General features: G+C 35.6%; 1 protein-coding gene across 1 annotated transcript in view; it reads left to right on the top strand.

The window, feature by feature from the left end:
* LOC112957970 (gephyrin-like) overlaps positions 1-21,787 on the top strand; it is a gene marked incomplete at its 3' end in the record, with an annotated part of 201,292 nt that overhangs the window by 99,694 nt on the left and 79,811 nt on the right. The window contains exon 5 of the mRNA XM_026051762.1: positions 13,658-13,750. Within this exon, the coding sequence (XP_025907547.1) occupies positions 13,658-13,750 (93 nt within the window). The remainder of the gene's footprint in view (positions 1-13,657; positions 13,751-21,787) is intronic.

Here is a 21,787-nt window from a genome sequence, read left to right as displayed (position 1 = left end):
ATTCATTTTTTATATAAATCAAGAAAAAATAAACATCTCTTTTAAGAACATTTCCACAGAGAAATGACCAGGGAGCATCAGATTCTAGGTAAAAAAGGGACTTCTGCCTCAGATTTTTCCTGAGCATAATGACCACTTGAAATCTTTGTTTGCAGTGGGACCAGCTAATGCCAAGATACCTCTGCAAGCACAACAGAAGCAGGAGAGAGCTCATCAAATTCTATGGCAACAGCACTCACCCAATGTCATATGTAATTGCTATAATCCTCCAGGCTTATAAAGAGAGAGCCCACTGAGCATACGCTAAATCTTGAGAGTGTCTTCACTTGGAAGAGAGTGGCCTTTTTAATTTAAAAATGCCTTGTCTTGTGTGCAAAAAGGTTCTCTTGCTAGATGTTAGTTTCTGCATGTTTATGCTTCAGAGTTTAGGGGGGAGGAAACAGTCTTCTAAAATAACAAGACAGACTGTCATCAGTTTATATATATATATATATATCAGTGTATATATAGATCAGTGTATGTGTGTATATATACACATATATATTGAATTATGCTTTCTATCCCTCTAAGAAAAGGCAAGGACTTCATAGGAAGAGACTTTAAGTAACGCAGTGGTTAATTGGTCATGGCCTTCAATGGCAGTCAACCTGTTACTTTGCATTAAGAGCTTTTATTGCATCTTGATGTGTTTTTATCCTTTCCTTGTCCCTTTTGAGATCAGTTTGTACAGTTCTCAAGATTACTCCTCATCAACATATCATGGAGCAGTGTGGTCTGACCAGTTTCAGAATACTCCCTCATGCTTTTCTCTTCCATATTTAGGGAATATCCAACACCAATAATATATTAGGAAAGGATGTTCGTCCCTTCCCTACACTGGAGAAATAAGCAACTCTGCTTAGTTATGGAAGAAGAGATTTTTCTCTTGATATTTTATGGTTTTCTAGAACCTAAATCTGGCTTTGTTACTAGACTTGGAAAGTCACTTACTATCTGAAAATGCTGTTCTGTAATCTCTGTCTCTGGCTGTGCTAGCTGTTAATCCTGTGGGGAAAAAAAAGGAATATTCCTGCATATTCATGTAGGGAGCCTTTTTGGACAAGAAACCTTTCGCCATTAAATGACCCATAACATTGTGTTCTTTGCTCATAAATTTTTGTTTTGTACTAGAAAGTGGAACACAGATAACTCCCATAAAATTCATAATCAGGGTATAAGCAGATTTGGTTGGCGGCCTGAGAGATTTCACCGTGGCAAAAGCTTCTGAGAAATGATCTAACAGTTCCAGGACAGTCACAGATCACAGGAAGTTAATGTCTTCAATTGTTAGGTCCCATGGCCTGTGCGTGCACTGGATGTCTGAAAAAATTTTTAATTTTTGCATCCTAATTAGGCCTTACAGAATTCATTTTGGCAGTAATCATCCCTCAGCTGGTAGGGATATTCCTGCAAATACTTTGCTGTCTCAATAAATGGCTTTTTTATTGCAAAAAGTTGGTGGATGTTGCTATGTTAAATTGGAGATCTGTTCTGTATTCCTGTATTGATGATCAGAGCAAAGATTTGGGGTTACCATTGCCATTGGACAGAGATAATGAATAACTAAGGTCTCAACAAGTCTGTTTTTGTCTGTACTTTACAGTTGGTTAAATTTGGCTTTCTCAAAGAGTAATTGGTTATATTCTCCTGGGATACGAGCAGGTTATTGCTAAGGAATATTCTTTTAGAGGGCATAACACTGTCTGTTCTTTGCAGCACTGCATGTGCTTCTGCTAAAATTCACTCATTGTTTTGGCATCTTATTCAGATGTCTGACTTGATAAAGCCACGCTGCAATCCTGCGCTGATTAGCCTTGCAATATGCTGCTTCTCCTTTTATAGGATATTGATTGTAAGTTAACAAGGTTGGAGCACACACAGAGAAGTATTCATTAAAGACAGACTTGTTCTTTTTTGGGTAATCGCACTGTGTACATGCTGACTGTGGGTGTACTAGTACCCTGCTATGTGAGATTTCTTTAGCAATACTCACAGAGATTGTATTTCAGCTCTTCCCTCTCTCGCTCAAAGAGTGGCATAGAGGGCAGGCAATTTCGGTACCTTTTTGGTAATGCAAACACAGCACTGCCTGAGTTTAGTTGCCTGCTTCACATCTGCAGAGTGGTTTGTGTCATTATCCCCTGCCTCCTTTCTCTCTCCTGGTTAAAATATGCTGTCTCCTGTACCACTTTAACATCGTCATTCCTCCTCCCATCAAGTCTGCTTTTAGTATTCTTATGAAATCTTTGCCTGATAGAAGGATAATATTTTCTTTTACCAGGGAGGCATCTTAGTGCAGGCCTGGAGCAGAGCATTCCACAGTGGCCATGTCTTTCTGCCCATGTTGAAGGGAGTTTTTGCGCCATTTTAAATTTACAGAAACTGAATTTTTACATTTTTTATGCCCACATTTGGGATATTGCTCCCTTTATCATTCCTTTGCTAGTTTAAGAAATAGACACAGGATACTTAGTGGATACTTAGTTATGTGAGTCACTGATATTATGTCTGTTTTGCATAGTTTGCAGATTAATAATTTCAGTGCTTTTGTTGAGTCAGTTGAGAGCTCCCCCCCATATGTCTGCCAAAACTCTAATTATGGTGGTGATATCTCATTATTCGGGACCTATTCACTGTGTGAAATGGATGCAAGGTTCTTCATTTTCATCCTGAATCTTACTCAGAGGACAATGAAAGGCAGTTCAGCCACGACGTAATAAACAAGCAACAGGAATGAGAATCTCCTGCTTTGTTAGGAGAAGCTGAAATAGGAACCACTTCTTGGTAATTAATTTTCCAAGCGCTATCAGCTCTTTGCTAGCAATGTAAGCAGGATCGCAACTTTGGGATCATTAATGGAAGATCAGCTTGTATGTCTGAGTGGGTTTGCCCTGAAGGGGGTTGGCTCACAATGGACCTGTTTGCCACCCACTGTATCAGGAGAAGTTACAGCTTCTGTTTGAAAATGTGCTAGAATCTGCTTTCCTCTCAGGTATACTTCTCTTTCTGTGATTAGCTGGTATTCTTTTATATGTTCTAAGTCTACTATTGTTCAGAGAAATAAAACATTTGATAGTTTCAGCCTAGTCACAGTAGATTGAGTTTCAAGCTCTTTACTTGTGAAGCTTATTCTTTGCCTGGTCAGGGCTTGTAATCCCAGGTCATCCTGGTCTCAGGACCCTCCATGTCAAAAGGTGAGTCATACTCTAGCACAGTCCTTGCTTTTCTCCAGTGTAATATTTAGGCATATTCTGTTGAGAACACAATATTTTCAGTGTGATGTGTTTGCTGCCTTTTATCTTTCATACTTTGATCCAACTCCTTTAAGTTATTTGCTATATCTTTTATTTTAATCCTTCTTATAATTTGATGAAGGTCTCTGGTTGCTCTCTCTGCTTCAGTACTTCTGTACTTTCACCCTTCACCATCATAGTTTCCTAAAACTGCTGATCAAGACATGCTGAACTATGTGTAACTAAAAAGACTTGAGGAAAACATACCTCATAGGATACTTCTGCCCTTGTGTTCTGAAATTCTTACTCCTCTGCCTTTGTCTAGGAAGGTGGCACATCTGATGACCATTTTCTCAATGAGTGACAGGGGAGACTGAGGTCTGTATGGCTGCCACTTCACATACTGGCCTTTTATAAGGATAGAGTAATTTTTCTTCATATTTCTTCCTGAAGTTGTGTCCAAGTTCTAGAGTAGCCAGGCAAGTAGTCCTCCAGGACCCACCTCCAGATCTTACATTTCTTCCATTGAATTTTTTTACTTCACATACTTGATGTCACAAAGGTCCTAGCATTTCTTTTCACAGATCCAGGTCTTTTAGTAAGCTTCAGTTTGTTTGCTTATTTCACTGTGGGAACTCTGGAAGTTCAACTAACTTCATTTGCACAATTGCTCTCTTGGCTTTCTGATGGTGTATGGACTTCAGCAAGAGGAACTTTCACCTGCAGCCAAAGTATATCCTACTGGATCCCTGGCAAGCTTAGTTTCTGTAGTGCATGATGTTTGGACACTTGATTAAGTCCGTCTTGAGTCCTGTCTTTGCTGTTACTTGGCATTATATTAGACTTATAGTGTCCAGGGTTGTTTCAGCTTTCAGTAGAATGGTGCTGTGGTGGTTGGTTGTGACAGTCCTCAGACGCTCTTACGGGTGGTAAAAGGCAAAGTATCTGCTCAGAGTGAGTCACTGCTGCAATGTACATGCAGACTCAAAGAAGAAAGGTTACTTATCAGTAACTGGTGTTCTTTGAGACCTATAGTCTGCATGTACATTAGTCTCCTACCTTCCTTTCCCCTCTTTCTGAATCTCTTTCAGGTATGGTTGGGCATTTAAGAGGAACTGAAGTGGTGGCGGATGCACTCTGCCCTATATTTCATGCAGCAAGCAGGAGGAGGGGAGGAGCTGGAACGCACCTCCCAAGATACCCCAAAGCAGGCCACGAGTTCACCCACTCTTAGAATGTATATATGGACTAAGTATCACAAAATACACCAGCTATTGGTAGGTAAATTTTCTTTATTGCTTTTTTTTTTTCACATGTAAAACAGTAGACTTATAAACTACAAAACTATTTCATTCATTGACTGTGGATGATGTGCATGAACATAGGGGGAAGTTATCTCAGAATCTGCATTAGACTAAAGTAGTTCCCTCTCTAGTTATTTGATATATTTTATCTTTGTCCCCTTCATCCTCATCTAAGCTTTATTTTATTATTTTTAAAGATATTTGAGTGATGATCACTCCATTCACTTTGCCATCCTTATGAAAACCATGCCAGAAAACAAAATTATGTAACTTGTAATTAATATTAAAGATTTAAAAAAGCAATATTTTGCACAGTTGTAGCTAAATATACAAATAATAAGACTATGTTTACAACTGGCAAATGAATCTAGAAACCAAACAGGGTTCTGTAGGAATCAATTATAGTTTTATAATAGTATCACCAGTTTGCATAAATTCCTAGTTACAGAAAAACAAATATTTCAATGTAAACAATTTTCCTGCAGCTGGGTTTCTGGCGCCTTTTGGGTTTTCTTAATTACAAAAGCTTCTCTGCAGTCACTTTTAATCTACCCATTAAACAGGAAAAATGGATGTAAAATAGAACCTGATTGAAATTAGGAATGTGGATTTTCTCTGCGTGCAAATATACATATGGAAATTCTGAGAGTACTTATTTTCAAGTATAATTTTCAAAGATGTACAAGTCTCTGAGTTGGAGGGCTGTCATGGCAATATGATTCGTACCTGTTGGGACTTGGAGTTGTCGGAGATGTGTTGTGTTGGCCTATGCCACCCACATGCTTTTCCTGGTTCCTTCCCATTGCATCAGCTTGATGTTATTTTGGCACCTTGACAAAGTTGGCAGCTGATATTCTGTGGCTTTGCCATTTCTATGTCTTTGGTAAAAATAGGATCTAGGATATCAAGGTTGAGTTACAACCAGCAAAGAGGGCTGGCTGAATTGTTCTGGTGTGCTGTGTGTGGGATACAGGCACTCTAGACGTGCATACACCGTAGGTAAGATATTTTAATGAACTCTAGTTATAGAAACTGACTTTTGCGTAACATCAAGCTGCTTTTTCAAATACTGAAGAGGAAATCCAAAGCAGACAGTTTTAAACAATCTTGATTTACACTAATGTATGCAAAGGGGTAGAAAATGCGGGAGAAAAAAAAAAAAAAAAAAAAAAAAGCCATCTTGTTCTCCCTAGTAAATCTCAGGGTTATGGCTCCAAAACCAGCATTTATATCTGGGGATATCAAAAGGAAAATGACCCTTTTTTGATGTGCTGCTTTAAAAAAGAAAGCCTTAAAGAAAGGAAATCTTAGGTTAACTATTATTAGTGAGCAGTTTTGTATTTAGTGTTTTTTCCTGCTCCCTTGTCCTCCTTTTTTTCTGAATTGCATTTGCTGTGTTAGCTTATGTTGATATAGGAATAATCAGAGAAATATATATTAGATGTTAAGATTCTCACTAACAAGAGTAATACTGGCCAAGAGGAGTTAAGATTCTTTTGTTAAATTTTTAATTGCTTTGAAATAAAGTCTGAAGAGAGACTGGGTTTTTGCTACTACTATAATATTTATGTTAGTACATACACGTATTTTAGAAGAGATTTTTTGCATTTGAAGAAACAAGCCACACTGAACTTTAGTGCTTTTTCTAGTGTATTTTTAATATGTGAAGATGAGCGTGTGTGTATGTGCGCATGCATATATGTATGTACAAATGTGGCTGCAGAAAGCGGAGTGGACAGGAAGGTTGCTTCAAGAACTAGACATGCTGGGGAAAATGCAAATTTAACTAACTTGCATCGCTTCCTCCAGACACCTGAGGAAGTCTGTTCTACTGAAGGGACTGCAGTGAATAGCTGGGATTTAAGTAACTCAGCACCCACTTGGAAAGGATACTGGGGGTACTAACTGTGGATTAGATAGGAGTTTTGTACAAAAGGAAACCAACAAATCTCGTGCCTTCTTCCACATACAGACTTTTTGCTGTCCCATCGTAGATTCTAATTCAGTATGATAAACCATGCAATAAAATCCCCATTTGTCTTGTTTTACACTAAGACTAAAGCCTCAAGCTAATTAACTAGAATTGTGAATCTTTCTCTTGCCTTTCTGAGAGGACAAGAATCACAAAAGTGAGAGTTTGAATCCTGGATTTGCGTATTTCAAGGGGTACAGCAATGGGTTTCACTGCCTTTACCTTTCTCCAGCCTAACAATTCAGAACGTTTTGCTAGTCTCAGCATTAAGCAAGTTACAGTGTTGGTTACAGTTAAGAAAGCAAGAGCAGTGTTGGTGCTCCCAGGCCTGTGGACTTCAGTGGGACGGTTATTTATTTATTTTGCTACTTTCATTTATTATTTGTATTGGAACACTGTTTAGAATAATAAGTGACAGCAAAACTGAGAATGTATTTGTAGCATCTTCAAAAGTGTGTTCAAGAAAATCTCAAATAAATAAAAGATCTATTTAGAGACGCATACCTGCATTTCACCCAAGCTTCCTGACTTTGAGAACAGTCTTAACATTTCTGTTATTTTTCTGCCTTTAAGGGTCAGCGAAGGAAAGAAGGAGTGGAGGTATCAGAAATTGTAGTGTGTATTCTAATGGCTTCATCTTTCAAAATAATTAAATACTTCACCATTTCATCTTTCGGAATACTTAAAAAATCTTGAAATTGGTTATTTACAAGATTTTTGCTCCATCCATAAGACTATCTTCATAGTTCTTTATTTCAGTGAAGTTTTCAAGCAGTAAGGGAAAGTTTGTGAGCATCTGATGAAGATTTTTCAGAAGAAATGGAACAAAAAATATGAAATTAATTCCAAAAATAGATTAAGACTTTAAAGACTTCTTTTTTGACAAACTGAATATTGAACTCTAGGCCTTTCTTTCCTTTTGTTATGTCAGTTCATGTTCTTGCAAGATCCTCAACATTTGATTTTTTTTTTTTTTTTTTTCCTTTTCAATTTAGTGACCAGTCATGATCAGTTGGGAGAGAAAACTCAAACTCCTTTTAATAGTATTACAGTGTAACTGTACCTTACTACTATAATATTTGTAAGTAGCTAGGTAACTTCAAAGTTTTGTTTTTCCTACTTTGTATTGGTGGGATGCGATGTGAATTTCTGACTCTCAGTGATTTGGCTCTCCTGTGCCATAATATGAGAGTTAAACTTTTGTGAGCTTGGGTTTGGGGTTATTTAAGACACATGATGGAGTAAACTTTGCTATGAGAGCTTAGTTTGCCAAAGCTGTCAGCTTGCAAACTGCTCCTCTTTAGTCTATGTTTCCGTAGTCTCATTCACTCGTGATTTCTCAGTTGTGACCATCTCAGATCTTTCTATCTCAGATTTCTTTTTCTTTGTATAAATAGGAAGAACTTTTGTTTTAAGTATATTTATTTTAAAATAACTGGATTTTTATTTGCATTATAGAGTATACTGTTCAAGAGAAGAAAAAATCTAGATATAAAAATACACTTGTTATGTAACTTGACAATGTTGTAGCTTTCAGAAGGTGTGCTGGAGAAATACAGAATTTTGCAGTAACTTTACCAAAAGCCACCCCAGTCTGTTCAGCCAGGTGTAGTTGGTTTAAGAATTTCTGAAGGCGCTATCTTTTCCAGGGTCCAGTATTAATAAATGCCTTTTGCTTTTTAAATTAGTTCTATATCTTAACCTTGATATTGTAAATGATCCTTCATATGGGATTACTGGTACATATAAGGAGGAAAAAAAGATAAAGTTTGGATTAGAAAAATGTGACAAACTGGTTAACTAGTGTCAGTACTGAATGTATAAGGAAAAAAATCTACTTGGGCTCTGCTTGCATTTGATATCATTTTCCTCGTCTTTTTTGGTGAAAGTTTTAAATGGTAGCAATATACATATTGTATTTTAAAATTTAACACATATGGTAGTGTATACATGCATTGTATTGCGAGTCCCTATATTATATACTAAATTATGGATTGACAAGAAAAAAGACTTACGCCCTAATCCCAGAAACCATAATACTGTTTTGGAGAAATTTATCCTCAGTCTTTTTGGAGGCGTAGTATATGTGACTGAAGTCACTAATTCATAGCAAAGTACTAACAAAAGTAGGACTGAGAAAAAGATGAGAGATGTAGAATTAGAGGAGAAGGGTCCTCAAGGCCTTAGCTTTTATGTGCAGACCTTTAGTCTGATCCATCATGACCGTTTTGATGGTTTTTGTATACTTTTAAGCTGGGTAAGGGTATTCCTCATCGTCTCGTTAACGCCCATGTGGGAAGGCCTCCTGCAGAAGCAGTCAGAACATTAGATGAGTCTTGCAACTTTTCTCAGATTCAAATCAAACAGCATGCTTCATAATATAATGGCAATATTGGATGTCCACATCGCCCACATTTCATTTTAATGTCCACATTTCATTTTTAATGAAATTATTAATTACACGTTTAGTGCTGCTCATCTCTTAAGTCAAGCAGAGACTACACACACACACGCACACACACACACACCCCGAGTAATCAAGGACAGTAATCGGGCAGTAGGCTTATTGGCAATGGACTTTGCAAACCATTACTAGGATTAAGCAACAAACTTGAGTTATCTCCAAAGATCAAGAAATTGTTCCTTCCTTTGCAGAAAAGACCTCTTATAATATTTGTTTCTTCTCCTGTTCACTTACTTGCAATGGTTCGAGGCCGGCAATCAAAGGGTTTCATAAAGGATATGCCAACCATTGCCACAATGAACTCCATGACCAGGTTTCTCAGGTACTGTTGGCAGAGAGAGATTTTCTACAAGAAAAGTAGCAATAAGAAACAGTTAATTGAAACATAACAAATGCTGAATGGTATGCACAGATGGCCGTTAGAAAATCATGTTAAATCCAAATTCAGTGAAAAGATATTTTCTACATTTTGAGCCTTTAAGGTCAAGATAAGGTGCTTTCTGAAAGATGTACTTGTGTCCTAGAGTTATGGCTTTCCTGCTGTTCTGCCACTCAGTCTAATGACAATTTTCCATGTTGGACTTTGATATGCCTAGGAAACCTCCATGGAACAAGTTTTGAGGTGCTATCGTCGTTGAGTGAAGTGGCAAGTCTCATTAGCTTAGTCATGCTGCTACAAGAACATCTGTCCGGTCTTTGCATTTGTTTACGTATGTCTGAACGTGGCAGTGCTTATAGGAACTTGCAACAGTAAACGTAGGATCTTTGTGCCACACCGCATAGACATGCGTTCCTTGAGTTAGTGGTCTTTGCTGGCCTTTAGGATGAATGAGTATATGTGTGCAAGATTAACTCGGGCAGAGAATGAAGCAAGATTTTCCTGCAATGGTAAATTCAGTAAAATGGTTTTGAAAATTCAAACAGATCATAAACAACATTTCTGGTGAGCGGTGTTATAACTAAAGCAATTTCAGGTCTGGGCAATGCATAGGAAGTTCAACCAGTAGTTCCAGGTTGTGGGGCAGGTTGAAGCCAGGTGACTGCTGCTATGTATATAAATGCCTTAGAAAATGCAAGTAAATGGAAAACTAAAGCATGTATTAATCAAAAGGCTTTATATATAGGGAATACTGTTGAAAATACCAAGCCTTTATCAGTCATACCAGCTCAACACATATGTGCCATTTGTCAGCTGTGGCCTAAGCACATGGAGATTCTGGAAAATCTTCTAGGTGAAAAATACAAAACTAGTGCAGCTAAAAGAAAAATTATAGAAAATAATGCTTCAATGTATCCTTGTGTGCTGTATACCTAGAAGAAGGAGCAAAAGATGAAACTAAGCTGTGTTGGAACTAAATACCAAGAAATTGGATATAAAACAGGACACCAGATCTAATCCAAAGCTGAAGGAGACAACTTGATTGATGTTTGATTTCTATTCGGGAGGAGAAAAAAATGTAATCAATACAATCCCTGTAGGACTACAGGACAAGCTGAACAGGTTAGAATGATAGAAGTTAAAAACTGTCCGGAGTAACCAACTCTAATAACTTCATTTTTCTTTGTCTGCCTTGTCAATAGAAGATCAGCAAGAAAGTATGCTTTAGAATATTAATTATTACAAAAGAACAAGATACATTTTTTCTTAAGGTCTGTAGTGCTGTTCTATCTTGTTTTAATTTGATGATAATAAGCACAGAACTGGGTGCTGTAGTTAATACAAAATAATGTAATTCCAGTGATTTGAATGGAATAAGTAGTGAAATACATAATCTATTGAACCAGTCTCTTGCTTTTGTGTGTGTTAATTCTTATCATCAGTGAAATAACAAAAGAGGTGGACACTCAACAGCTATATGATGGAGTTTGCTGTAGCTGTAGAGTTGTTATCATTATTCTAGTTGTATGACATCAGTAAAGAAATGCTGCTAAATACCAGGCTACTGGCCTGGAGGAATTCTCACCTGAACATGCAGCAAATCCAGTCCTGTGCTAAGCCAATGGTGCATGTAGCTGAACTGGTAGCAGCAGCAAAGTGAATAGGAGTTGCCTTTTGTCCTTAATTGCGAGAGATGGTAATTCTTTTTTTTTTTTTTAAGATATTTATATTGTATTTAGATATATTGTATTTAAAATGTAAATAAGAATATTTGGAGGATATGATTTTTAACTGGGAATGATACTTCAAAGAGGATTTTAAGTTTTCTAAATGGTTACTTACCTTTCTCACTCCAAATAGTAGAACACTGTATGCTAAACAAAGTCTGACTTAACAGGTTAAATTAATTTAGAAAAAAAAAACAGAAGTGATAAGAAAATACTCCTAACATTTTGGGACTGGAATGAAATGTCTGCGTTTAAAGTTTAAATAGCTAATATTCCAGATTCTGTGAAAGCAGATGGATGGAGTGTTCAGAATCTACGCTAGTATGTTCAGAAAAGCTTTTGCTTCTCTTTTTTGAAAAGAGAAAGCAAATAAGTTGAATATTGATTTCAGATATTTTTTCCACGGTTTTTAAAGGATTTAACTGGTACCATTTATGTTTCTAAAAATACAATAAAACACAAGCTTACCACTTTATAAGCACAGTTCTTATTACTGATCATCACTATTCCTTTAGTATTCCTTTATAAGAACTTGAAAGAGAATTATATCCCTACCTAAGTACACTGAGGTAGAGCCATTTATTTTTTTCTTTGCTGTTATTCTTTATCTTTGTGTGCTATCAAATGACATTCCTTTTTGATGTCTTAATTTAACTGGAATATTACTGAATTGTAGCAAAGCTAGACTTATGAAAGACTTATTTTCTCCATGAAATTAGCTGGAAGTTGACAGAATTTGTTCTTTCTAAAGAAAAATACCATGTACAAATACTTAACTAAAAACAAACAAGTACAAAATTTCCACTTCCTGTTTTATACTGACTTTTTTGTGATATTTTTTAGTATATGCAACATCAAACTCTATCGCTTCAGGGAAACTGCTCAAAAAAATCTCTGAAATTTGTTACTGTTCGAGGTCAAGACAAATATTTTTCTAAATGATTTAACAGCTTTGAGATGTCAGCTATTGAAAAAAATGCTGCTTATCTATATTAAAGAACTTTAAGTTTTAAAATGTTTTGCACTGCTACAGTATAGATTTTCTTCATGCAAGTTGAAATAAAAGTCAGGCTACATAGCATGATGTACATGTTGGAGGTAGGTAATGTATGCTCTTTTCTTTAGCTTATTTGAAATGTTCATATAACCAGAAACATTCTGGTTAGGTACAGAACTACAATGAATCTACTGAAGGTGAGATGGTTAAAATGACAAATGTAATTTTATTAAATAAAATAAAATAAATTCAAAAGCAGGAGGAATGAGTAAAGAAGAGGAGAAATAAACACAACTTCTCCAAATAATTCATGTCCGTATTTGCATGATGGGTCTTGGGGGCAGATAGAAATTCATTCTACCTGCAATTTGGAACAGACTGTATATGGATAATTTTTCTTAACCAGAAGTTACGTTAGCAGTGTTAAACTTGCATAATATAAATCTGAGGATTAATGTAAATTGATAGTACTTTATAAAATGTTGTGAACAGTTTTATGGCTATCAACAATATTTTAAAAAATAAAAATAAAAACTCGGTAAATATTCAGATCCAATTTTATGGTAGAGAATGAATTTTTCACAAACAGTTCTTTCCTTCCCCACTATAATTCTCCAGAAACATTAATGTGCTTTCACGTTCTTCTGAAGAAAGTTTTATTTGCTAAAATAGGGATAACTGTCAAAAAAAAATAATTGCTCTGACTAATTTCTGGAGATTGTTTTTCTACTGGATAATGCATGGGTATATTTCAGGTAACACTTTAGCTAAATTTGAACTCCAGGCAGACACCCTTCTGTTATGCTTGCCCACAGTAGATATAGGAAATAACAAGCATAATAGTACTGACACTAAATATACATACTTATGTCAAATTTTTGTTCAGATGAAATATTACTCTAATATAATAAAATCTTCAGTATTGTAAATCACTGAATTTTACACAGCAGATCTGTTAAGCTTTCTCATTCCAACTTTGGAACTAGTGGATAGAATAGTATTGCAATGTAGTAGGGAATGTAGAAAAGATGATTTAAGATAAGGGACAAATTTTGTGTCGCTGCATCAGGTGTATTTTGGTGTCTTTTAATAGAGAGGCCCATAGGAGTGTTGTGCTTATTTTACTGAGGCTGAGGCTGTTAAGAAGTTACTGTAACAGGAATCAACCATGCAAACCAAACTGAATGCATCTGCTCATTAGCATGTCCTGCTGCATTTTATGTATAATTCAGAATCAAAGTAAACTTTGAAGCAAGTAATGACTGAGAAATCTTAATTTTCTATTTCAGATTCAGAGATACGAAATAGAAGTTCTGTTTCTATTTCCAAAATTACTATGCCTGGTACTTGAATTATAATGTCATATGTTGGTTATAGTGGCTTAGAGTCTCTGGAAAAAAAACAGCATGAGTGATTTTACAATTCCTTTGATTTATTATGTTTCTTCAGTCATTTTAAGATGTTTTAAGCCTTGGGGTGTTTGAGATCACTGTATTTTCAGGTATTATTGTCAGATCTGACAGCATTCCTGTTCTCTTTCAGGAGACGCTGATAGATTGGTGTGATGAAAAGGAGCTTAATTTGATTTTAACAACTGGAGGAACAGGGTTTGCACCACGAGATGTCACTCCAGAGGTGAGAGAGTCCTGGAATAAGAAAAATCTGCCTTTGATGTAGAAATGTATGGGAAGGGGCAGTGTTGGGTTGGGCATTTCATTTTGGAGGGGTAGGGAAGGGTTCCTGTGACCTTGCTTTGCAGTATCTTTGGGTGACACAGCTTAGGAGTAGTGAAAGCAGTAGGGGATACAGTGAATTGCTGTGAGCTTGGATCTGAACCGAAAGGAATTTCAGGCCAAAATTTGATGTAGAATAATGTATTTCCAGTCCCCTCACAGAACAAAATTCTGTCAATTTTGTGGGGCAGCTTATGTTAGAATTGTAATACAGCAGTGCTAAAGAGAGCATCCATGTAGCTCTTGAGTAGAGCACAAGCAAAAGGGGAGCAAAAGAGATCCCTTAATTCTTGCTCGCAGGCAACAGTGAGAGCTGCTACATCATAGGTTAGAGAGTGGGAGGTAGCTGGTGGGAGGAAAATATTCTCTGTAAAGCTGCCATTTCTTCCTTTGACACCACGTTGTCAAAAATGTTAACTAGGCACAGAGGTGGAGGTAACCTGCATCAATAAAGGTTGAAAGGGAAATTCAATTATATGTCACTTATAGGGCACAGTAAGGTAAGAAAAAAGAAAATAAACTTATCTGAACAAGCTCGCGGCCCTGAGTTATAATATGAAATGACTTTGTTATTGAAGTATTTTGGTATTTATAGTCCCAAATGAGATTAATTTGAACTTTAAAAATAACCTGCTTTTGTCTGTTTATGTTCACTGCAAAGCAGAATTCAGATTGAGCGCGTTAAGTGTATATTTCTGTAATCTAACTAGTTTTCTTTTAAGTGTTCTTACGGATTTTTGAATGCTTAGACTTTGTGTTATTTCAGTTCATTATAACGTGTATATTTTTTCTTTTACCTTCTGATGTGTTCTGTCAAGAACTGCAGGTTAATGTTTTCATTATGAAATGTTAGAATATTTTTTTAGCTTGTTTTACAACATTTTAATAACTAAACAAAAAGGCAAGAAAGACACTGTTATAAACTATTTCAGGTGATTTTTAAATTGCATACTAGCACCCTTAAGGAAATAAAATTTATGGTTAGCTTATCAGAGAATGGGACAGTATAAAAAACCCATAATGTACAAGCTAGTGAAACCATATGTACAGTTCAGTCACTTCGCTAAAGCAACACAAAGGAACAACTTTGTTGGTTTAATTGGTCTCTTATTTTCCAACTACCTTAATGTCTTAGAAAGTTTTGTTCCAGCACTGTGGGAAAGGCAGACTGGATACCCATTTGCAAAGCGGAGCAGAGACAGGCGTGTCAGAGAATGCATTGCAGCCAGTGCCCCAAATTAGCTACAGGTTCTCAAGCAGCACTGGCATTTGGACCAAGAAATTAGTAGTGAGACCTTTACAAGCAAATACTTAATATTTTCTCTATATTGCCTTGTCACGGATGCTTAAACTGAACCCATGCTAGGTTTCGATGATTTGTCTGGTTATTTTGGTTTTATTGTGACCCATTTGAAAATCAGTGAGCTGAAATGGTTTTAGACTGCGTAATAATAGTACTTAGATATAGAAAGTTATTAATAACTTGTACCAAATAAAAATATATTGTTATTAAACATCAATATGTAAGACTTCTTTTTCTAGTTAGAACAGAATTAAATGCTTTCCCTTTGAAGTTTTTCCTCTGTTGTAAAAGATTTTATAATTTATGTATTAGTTTTTCAGAAAATCTATTCTGTGCTCAGTGACTAAGCTTAAATCATGATGAAGAGGTTGAATCACAGTTTTTAATAAAAAGTGTCAGTGAGCTTTAACTGCTAAGGTTTATTCATTACCTTTGTAATAGCTTTTTAAAGCACTAATTCAAAAAAAATCTAAAGGGAAGAAAATCAGTCTGTCAGCACATGTTACAAGTTAAATATTTGAATAAACATAAGTTTTGCTCTCATACTGTATTTCTTGAAAGTAAATGAGAAAGAAAATGCAGAATAGAGAAATTCATTGTGTCAACATGAAATACTATGTCAGCAAACTTTCAAGAAAACTTGGATTGTTGTAGGAAGTGGCTTTAGCGTGTTGTGTGGAGGGTGCTTTTCCATCATTAGTCATTACTGAACTGGTATCGAAATGATGGGATCATGGCATTGTGCTATTGAGATGTCATCTTTAAGATATGATTTTAAAAAGAGTAATAATTGAGTATAGTACTGGAAGACATTTGGGCTTTTTTCCTGAGGAGAATGCCAATTTCTCCAGTCACATTTCAACTTAAATGATTCAATCCTGCTTCTCCTTTATCTTCCACCACTTCAAATATCGTATTATTACAGCTATTTCAATGATGTATATGAACATTTTTCCCTTGTAGTGAAATATATGATTTGAGATACATGCTCAAGTATAAATTTCCTTCCCTAGCTTTAGAGTCCATGCCTACTCATTGGACAGGAAGAAGTGTTAATATTAGGTATTTTGATTCACATTTTGAAGGGGAGGTTTTAGCTTTTTCAATTTAATTAAGCAGTGTAAATGTCTGTGTATGTGAACAGAAGTGATGGAATACCTGTGGATAGATGTCTGAAAGAAACTGTGTTGTGGATGTTTTAGTGTATGTTGCAAATAATCATTTTCAGCAGTTCATGATAGTCCTCATCTTGAGTAAAGTAAAATGCAGGTGTGACCAACATAAAAGGCATTTTTTCCATGTCTTTATTTTGCATATAATTGGTGAGGATAGTGTTAAACTCATAATGAGGAGAGGCTCTTTAGATCCTGTTGAAATGCAAAGTGTTTGGTGTTAGGCAGTGATCAGGACCCACTTATCTGCAGAACTTTGCTTTGTGTCTAAGTGCAAACATTTTTCCCGTTCCCTCACTTCTCTTTTCCTGGGCCATTGTTATTTAGTAGGCAATTGCAGATTTACAAAATCTTGATGATGATTTTTTTTTAAAAAAAAAAAATTATTTAAACAGTGTGGTGACTTTTGAATAGAACATTGGGTATCCTTCTGATACAGAAATATCTTTTCCTCTCTGTCATTCAATACAAGGAAAAAGAGGGAAAAAATCTTGAGACGGGCACTCATCTCTCTTCTGTCTTGTCTGATTTTACATTCATTCTTTTGAAAATTGTACATCCAAAAAATTCATTGGCCTTCCTCTTCTCAGCACCTTCTGACTCTTTCTTATTCTTCATCTACCGTAACTCAAGAGCTTTGCTAGCCTCCATTAAAAAAATATTTTCTTCTGTTCTTAGGAAAAATTATAGTTTATTGGGTCTGGACTCATGCTATAATTCCTTGAGCTCTAAGTGTAGCTGTGTATATTCACTGTCGTTTCTGTCGCGCTGCAGGTGATAGCCCTGAAACCAGACTTTAGAGTAAGAATGGAAGAGCTCTGTTCCATCGTGCAAAACCAGTCTTATATCTTGCAGTTTTCCTTTCCTTCGCTCTGGAAAAATGAGGAATGCCTTTTTCAGTTCTCGCCGGTTACTTTCTTCAATATTTGTAGACTATTCTGAAGTATTAGGATGTGTATGTGTTTAATTTGACAACATATGTGCACTCTGTTTACTCTTTCATTAAAAAATAAAGTTTCCTAAGTCCATGAAAAAAAAATCTCTCAACTCCCTCCGATTTGTCAGCATTTCTGTGAAAAATGCGCAAAATTATCAAAATATTCTAGCCACACGCAAGCCATGTGTAAAGAGAAGAAAGGTTTGTATATTCAACTCAAATTACACTAGCATTTTCTTTATCATTATCAATTGCATATATTCTATAACTGACTCTTTTCTGAGGTAATTTTCATTACCGTTTCTCCTTAGAATTTAGTGTCTGTGTTTAGATTTGAAGACATACACAAAAATATATGGTTTCTGAATTCCAAAATTCTAAATTCCGTTTTATTTTACTGCCTGTTGTAATGGCACCCTTGGATCCCAAGTAGTCCTTAGATGGCCTCACAGTGGGTGGATGTTACGTGCTCTTTCCGCCTGCTTGCTTCCCGTTCAATGTGAGAGATGTTCGTGCAAGCATCCTCTGCAGGTACATCATGTTATAACCACACTCTGACACCAACCCAGGCATTCTTCTCCAGGGATCCAAAGCCTATTGAGCCATTTCAAATAATGACTTTCATTTAATAGTCTGTAGTTTAAACTGGAAAGAATATGCAGTTTCTTTTATCCGCCCTGATTGAAACAACAGGGTTTCAGACCAGCAGGGTTTCTAATGGTGTTTCTTCTGGATATGGGAGTACTCTCATCCTTTTCTAAAAGTATGCACTCCTTAACGCCTTGTCTAATACATCCTAGCATTGTCACTGGGTCACAACAAACTCATTTTGTTTCCACAAGCTATTGGTCATTTTAAGATGGCTACATATCAAGGAGGATTGAAGTCTTTCAGGAGGCTCAGGTTAGATATTAGGAAAAATTTCTGCATGGAAAGAGATTCAAGCCTTGAAACAGGCTGCCCAAGGAAGTGATGGAGTAAAATTCCTGACAGTGGTCAAGAAAGGTGTAGCTGGGGCACTTAGGGATTTGGTTTAGCAGGCATGGTTGAAGGGCTCAGTGGTCTTGAAGGTCTTTTCCAACCAGAATGATTCTGTGATTCTAAATGGGACTTTTCATTTTGATTTCTTTGTAAAGTTAGTACATGATGAAGAATGTTTTGTTTGTATGATGTTTGATCCTATAGCTGTTCCCTAGACCCTTTAAAAATTCTTGTTTTCCAACTTTGGGGAGAATTATATTTCCAAGGAGAATTATATTTCCAAGGCAGCTTTCTCCTAAAGGGTCTAAGTTATGAAACCTACCAAGTATCTGTAGGCAGTAAATATGCTTAAATAGACGAGGTTACTCTGTGATGGACTATTTCTAAATTCTGTGTTACTCTGTTAAACCTTTATCAGCAACTCTATAATGTATTGTTCCCTTTTTCTTAGTTCCTCTGACACTTTTTGGTACATTTAATTATTTTTTAAATCCAATCTACCTTATTTTTTCAAATTTTTAAGAATTTGAAATGGTGTATGGAGTATTATAAAAATATGTATATTAAGGTAATGAGTTTGAAAATCTCAGATTTGGAAGATTTTACTACAGCAGACTTGGTATACTTAAGTGCAAAATATTTGTTGATTTCTTTTTTCACTGAATAACTGTTACCAACTTCTTAAAAAAAAAAAAAAAGTAGCAGGATACTGATTATTCGCAGTAAAAAGTATATTGGCACATTATAGAAGTACTTTTTTTTTTTTTTTTTTTTTTTCACCTTGGGAAATTCCATTTGGATTTAGCTGGGTTATGAAGTGCTTTCAAAGCACACATTGTCTTTGCTTGTTTGAGTTTCTCAGGAAAAATTGATCGCATGCCAAAACCCCTGAACAGTATGGTTGTGCTATCATCACCTACAGTCATTGCCTGTTAATACCTGGTTGCTGCCAGGACGACTATAGTGAGAGGGAAAGAAGCCAGACCCCATTTTAGCTCCATTTGCTAGAATTTCAGCTCCATTTGCAGAAGTTACATAGAAAAATAAAAGACAGAAGAAGAAGAAGAGGAAAAAATCTTTCTGATTGAAAGAGGGCTTTATAATAAATTCTTGGTATTCAGTGCACAAGCAGCAGCTTTGAACTGGCGTCATTGTCTCTGGATCTGACTAATCTGCTGGATTGAAAAGGTGTGGGTATGTGTCTCAACTTGTTGCTCTACAGCCTTCTAGACATACAGAAATAAAGGGATGGTAAATGATAAGGAGAAGGAAATAAGAATATAGAGTGTACTTTTCCTCTTTATAAGGACTTGATGCATCTGTGATCATAAAGATGCATATTTTTCTGACATTCACTTTTTGGAAAGTTGCAGTAGACACAGTGGATCTGGAGAAAGACCTGGAAACACTTGACAGATAGAAGTTTTCTTAGAGAGTTAAGCAACTCAGTCTGTTTTGTTTATTATAAAGACTGCCAGTAATTAACTGGTTGACCGGTTAAGAATGAAGTCCAGTAAGAAAATAGGTATAATGGAAGATTTTTATTTTGTTGTTTTGAATCTTTTTTTTTTTAATGATGAGGAATTAAGCATTGGAATAAATCTTTTTTTTTTTTTTTTTTTTTTTTTTTTTTTGAAAAAAAAAAAAAAAAGTTTTTTTTTTTTTTTTACCCTGTCAAATCAAGGCTGATTTTATTTCTGGAAAATCTGACCTGTAACACACAACTTATCTTGGGCTCCTTAGCGAAGCTATGGATGGTGCAGTCATCCTGTGTGAAAGGCTAAACAAGATTCTAGCCTTGTGTACCTGTTAAACAGGATTAGAAAGATTATTTGAATCCAATGAATCCTGAAATTACTGGCTAAGCAATTATTACCCAAGTACAAAAGATTATATGAATCACTTTATTTGAAAATGCAGAAGTCTGATGATACTGCTAAAAGGTGCTGAAACAGCTATCTATTATATTATTTTATTATTTTTTGACCCAGTGTGTGAAGTAGGCTGATTATCATATTTTAAAGATAATGTAAACAGAATTCCCAATGAGTAGTCCAGTTGGGTTTTGCTCATTGGAGTGTAAATTTTGAAGTATTTCAGGTTAAAGACTCTCAAATAGTAAATTTAATTCCATTTTCTGCTTTGTCATTATGTTTGAAATATTTGCAGACTTTTAAGGGGAGGGGAAAAAAAAGAAATAGTAAAACAGGAGACATGATTTGAATGTTTTATATAGCATGAGAAATGAAACTTCTATAACAAGCCAGGAAAGCTCACTCTTATCTTAAATTTTGCAATTAAGTTTTTCATTCCAAGATAATTTCAAAGTGGAAATGGAAAGAAGATTCTACATATTCTGTGGGCAGGCAAATGGTTCATTCCCTGGTGAATGCCTCAAATAATATACCAGAAAGCACAATACTTGTCATAGGAGTAAGAAGCTGTTTCTCTTTTATCAGCATTGCTGATGTCTTCAACTAGGTCTTCCCTTTAGTGCCCACAGTTCATACAGACATGCCTCTGTCAGGTTTAATTAGCTGTCTTTTTTTAATTAGCTGATATTTTTAGCACTGTAGCTGCAGCATTAACTACATCCTGCAATCCTTTTTTTCTGTTTCTTCAGATGCAACTATTGTAGATAACTCTAGTAATTAGTTATTTGTGTATTAATTATTCTAATCTATAGTATACAAAGAAGTGAATATGTTTTATGTAATATATAAAAAGGCTAGCAGCTAAGACCTGTTTGAAAGTCATCTCAACATCATGAAACTCAATGCAGTTGAGTTAGCAGCCAGTACTGCTAACACTATCTTAAAGATATGTCTGAGGCTTTTGAGTTGATTGCCTTTTAAAGTCTTATCACATTATCACATTGTGATTTGACAAATACTTCAGAGATTATAATGATCACAATTAAACTAGAACACAGCACTTAAAATTCTGTAATTCTTCCATACAAAAACTAATTATCCTGTGGATCTTCTGTATGTGGTTGGGAGAGTTTCCAGTTTATTGTCCATCATCCACCAAAGCAGCCACTAAATAATAATTCTGTATCTGCATGAACCTTGATTTGAGATTTACCTTTGCAAATCTGTACATCAGCAGCCTCCTAAAGTGATCTGTACTCTATTGTGAGGGCAAACTTACTTTTCTGATAGAAATCTGTTTCCACATCTTTTTAATAATCTTAGATAAATTAATTGACAGTAAATTAGAGTGGTGCCCTGTTGCTCTATGTAGCAGGAACTAGCACTTTCAAAGACTATTGTATTTAACTTTCGCAGATAAATATATTTTAAATCAAAGTACATGTTCTCCCATTACAAAACTTAATGATTACTGCTATTAATTTGAAAAGTACTCTTCCAAAAGTGTCAGAAAAGCCAGTATTTTAAACTTGGATAAGAAGAAGCCTTAAAAACTGTACTGTCCCTATGCTGGGATGCTTATAAATTAGATTTTCTTAAGTGCCTTGATTGTGACTAAAGATATCTATGTATATATTTAAATATATACTTACTGTATTTTACTTACTTTTTA

Source organism: Nothoprocta perdicaria, unplaced genomic scaffold, assembly GCF_003342845.1.
Source record: "Nothoprocta perdicaria isolate Ctin4 unplaced genomic scaffold, notPer1 scaffold_8, whole genome shotgun sequence".
NCBI lineage: Eukaryota > Metazoa > Chordata > Aves > Tinamiformes > Tinamidae > Nothoprocta > Nothoprocta perdicaria.
Note: the sequence above shows the minus strand (reverse complement) of the source record. Positions and strands in the feature narration are given on the sequence as shown.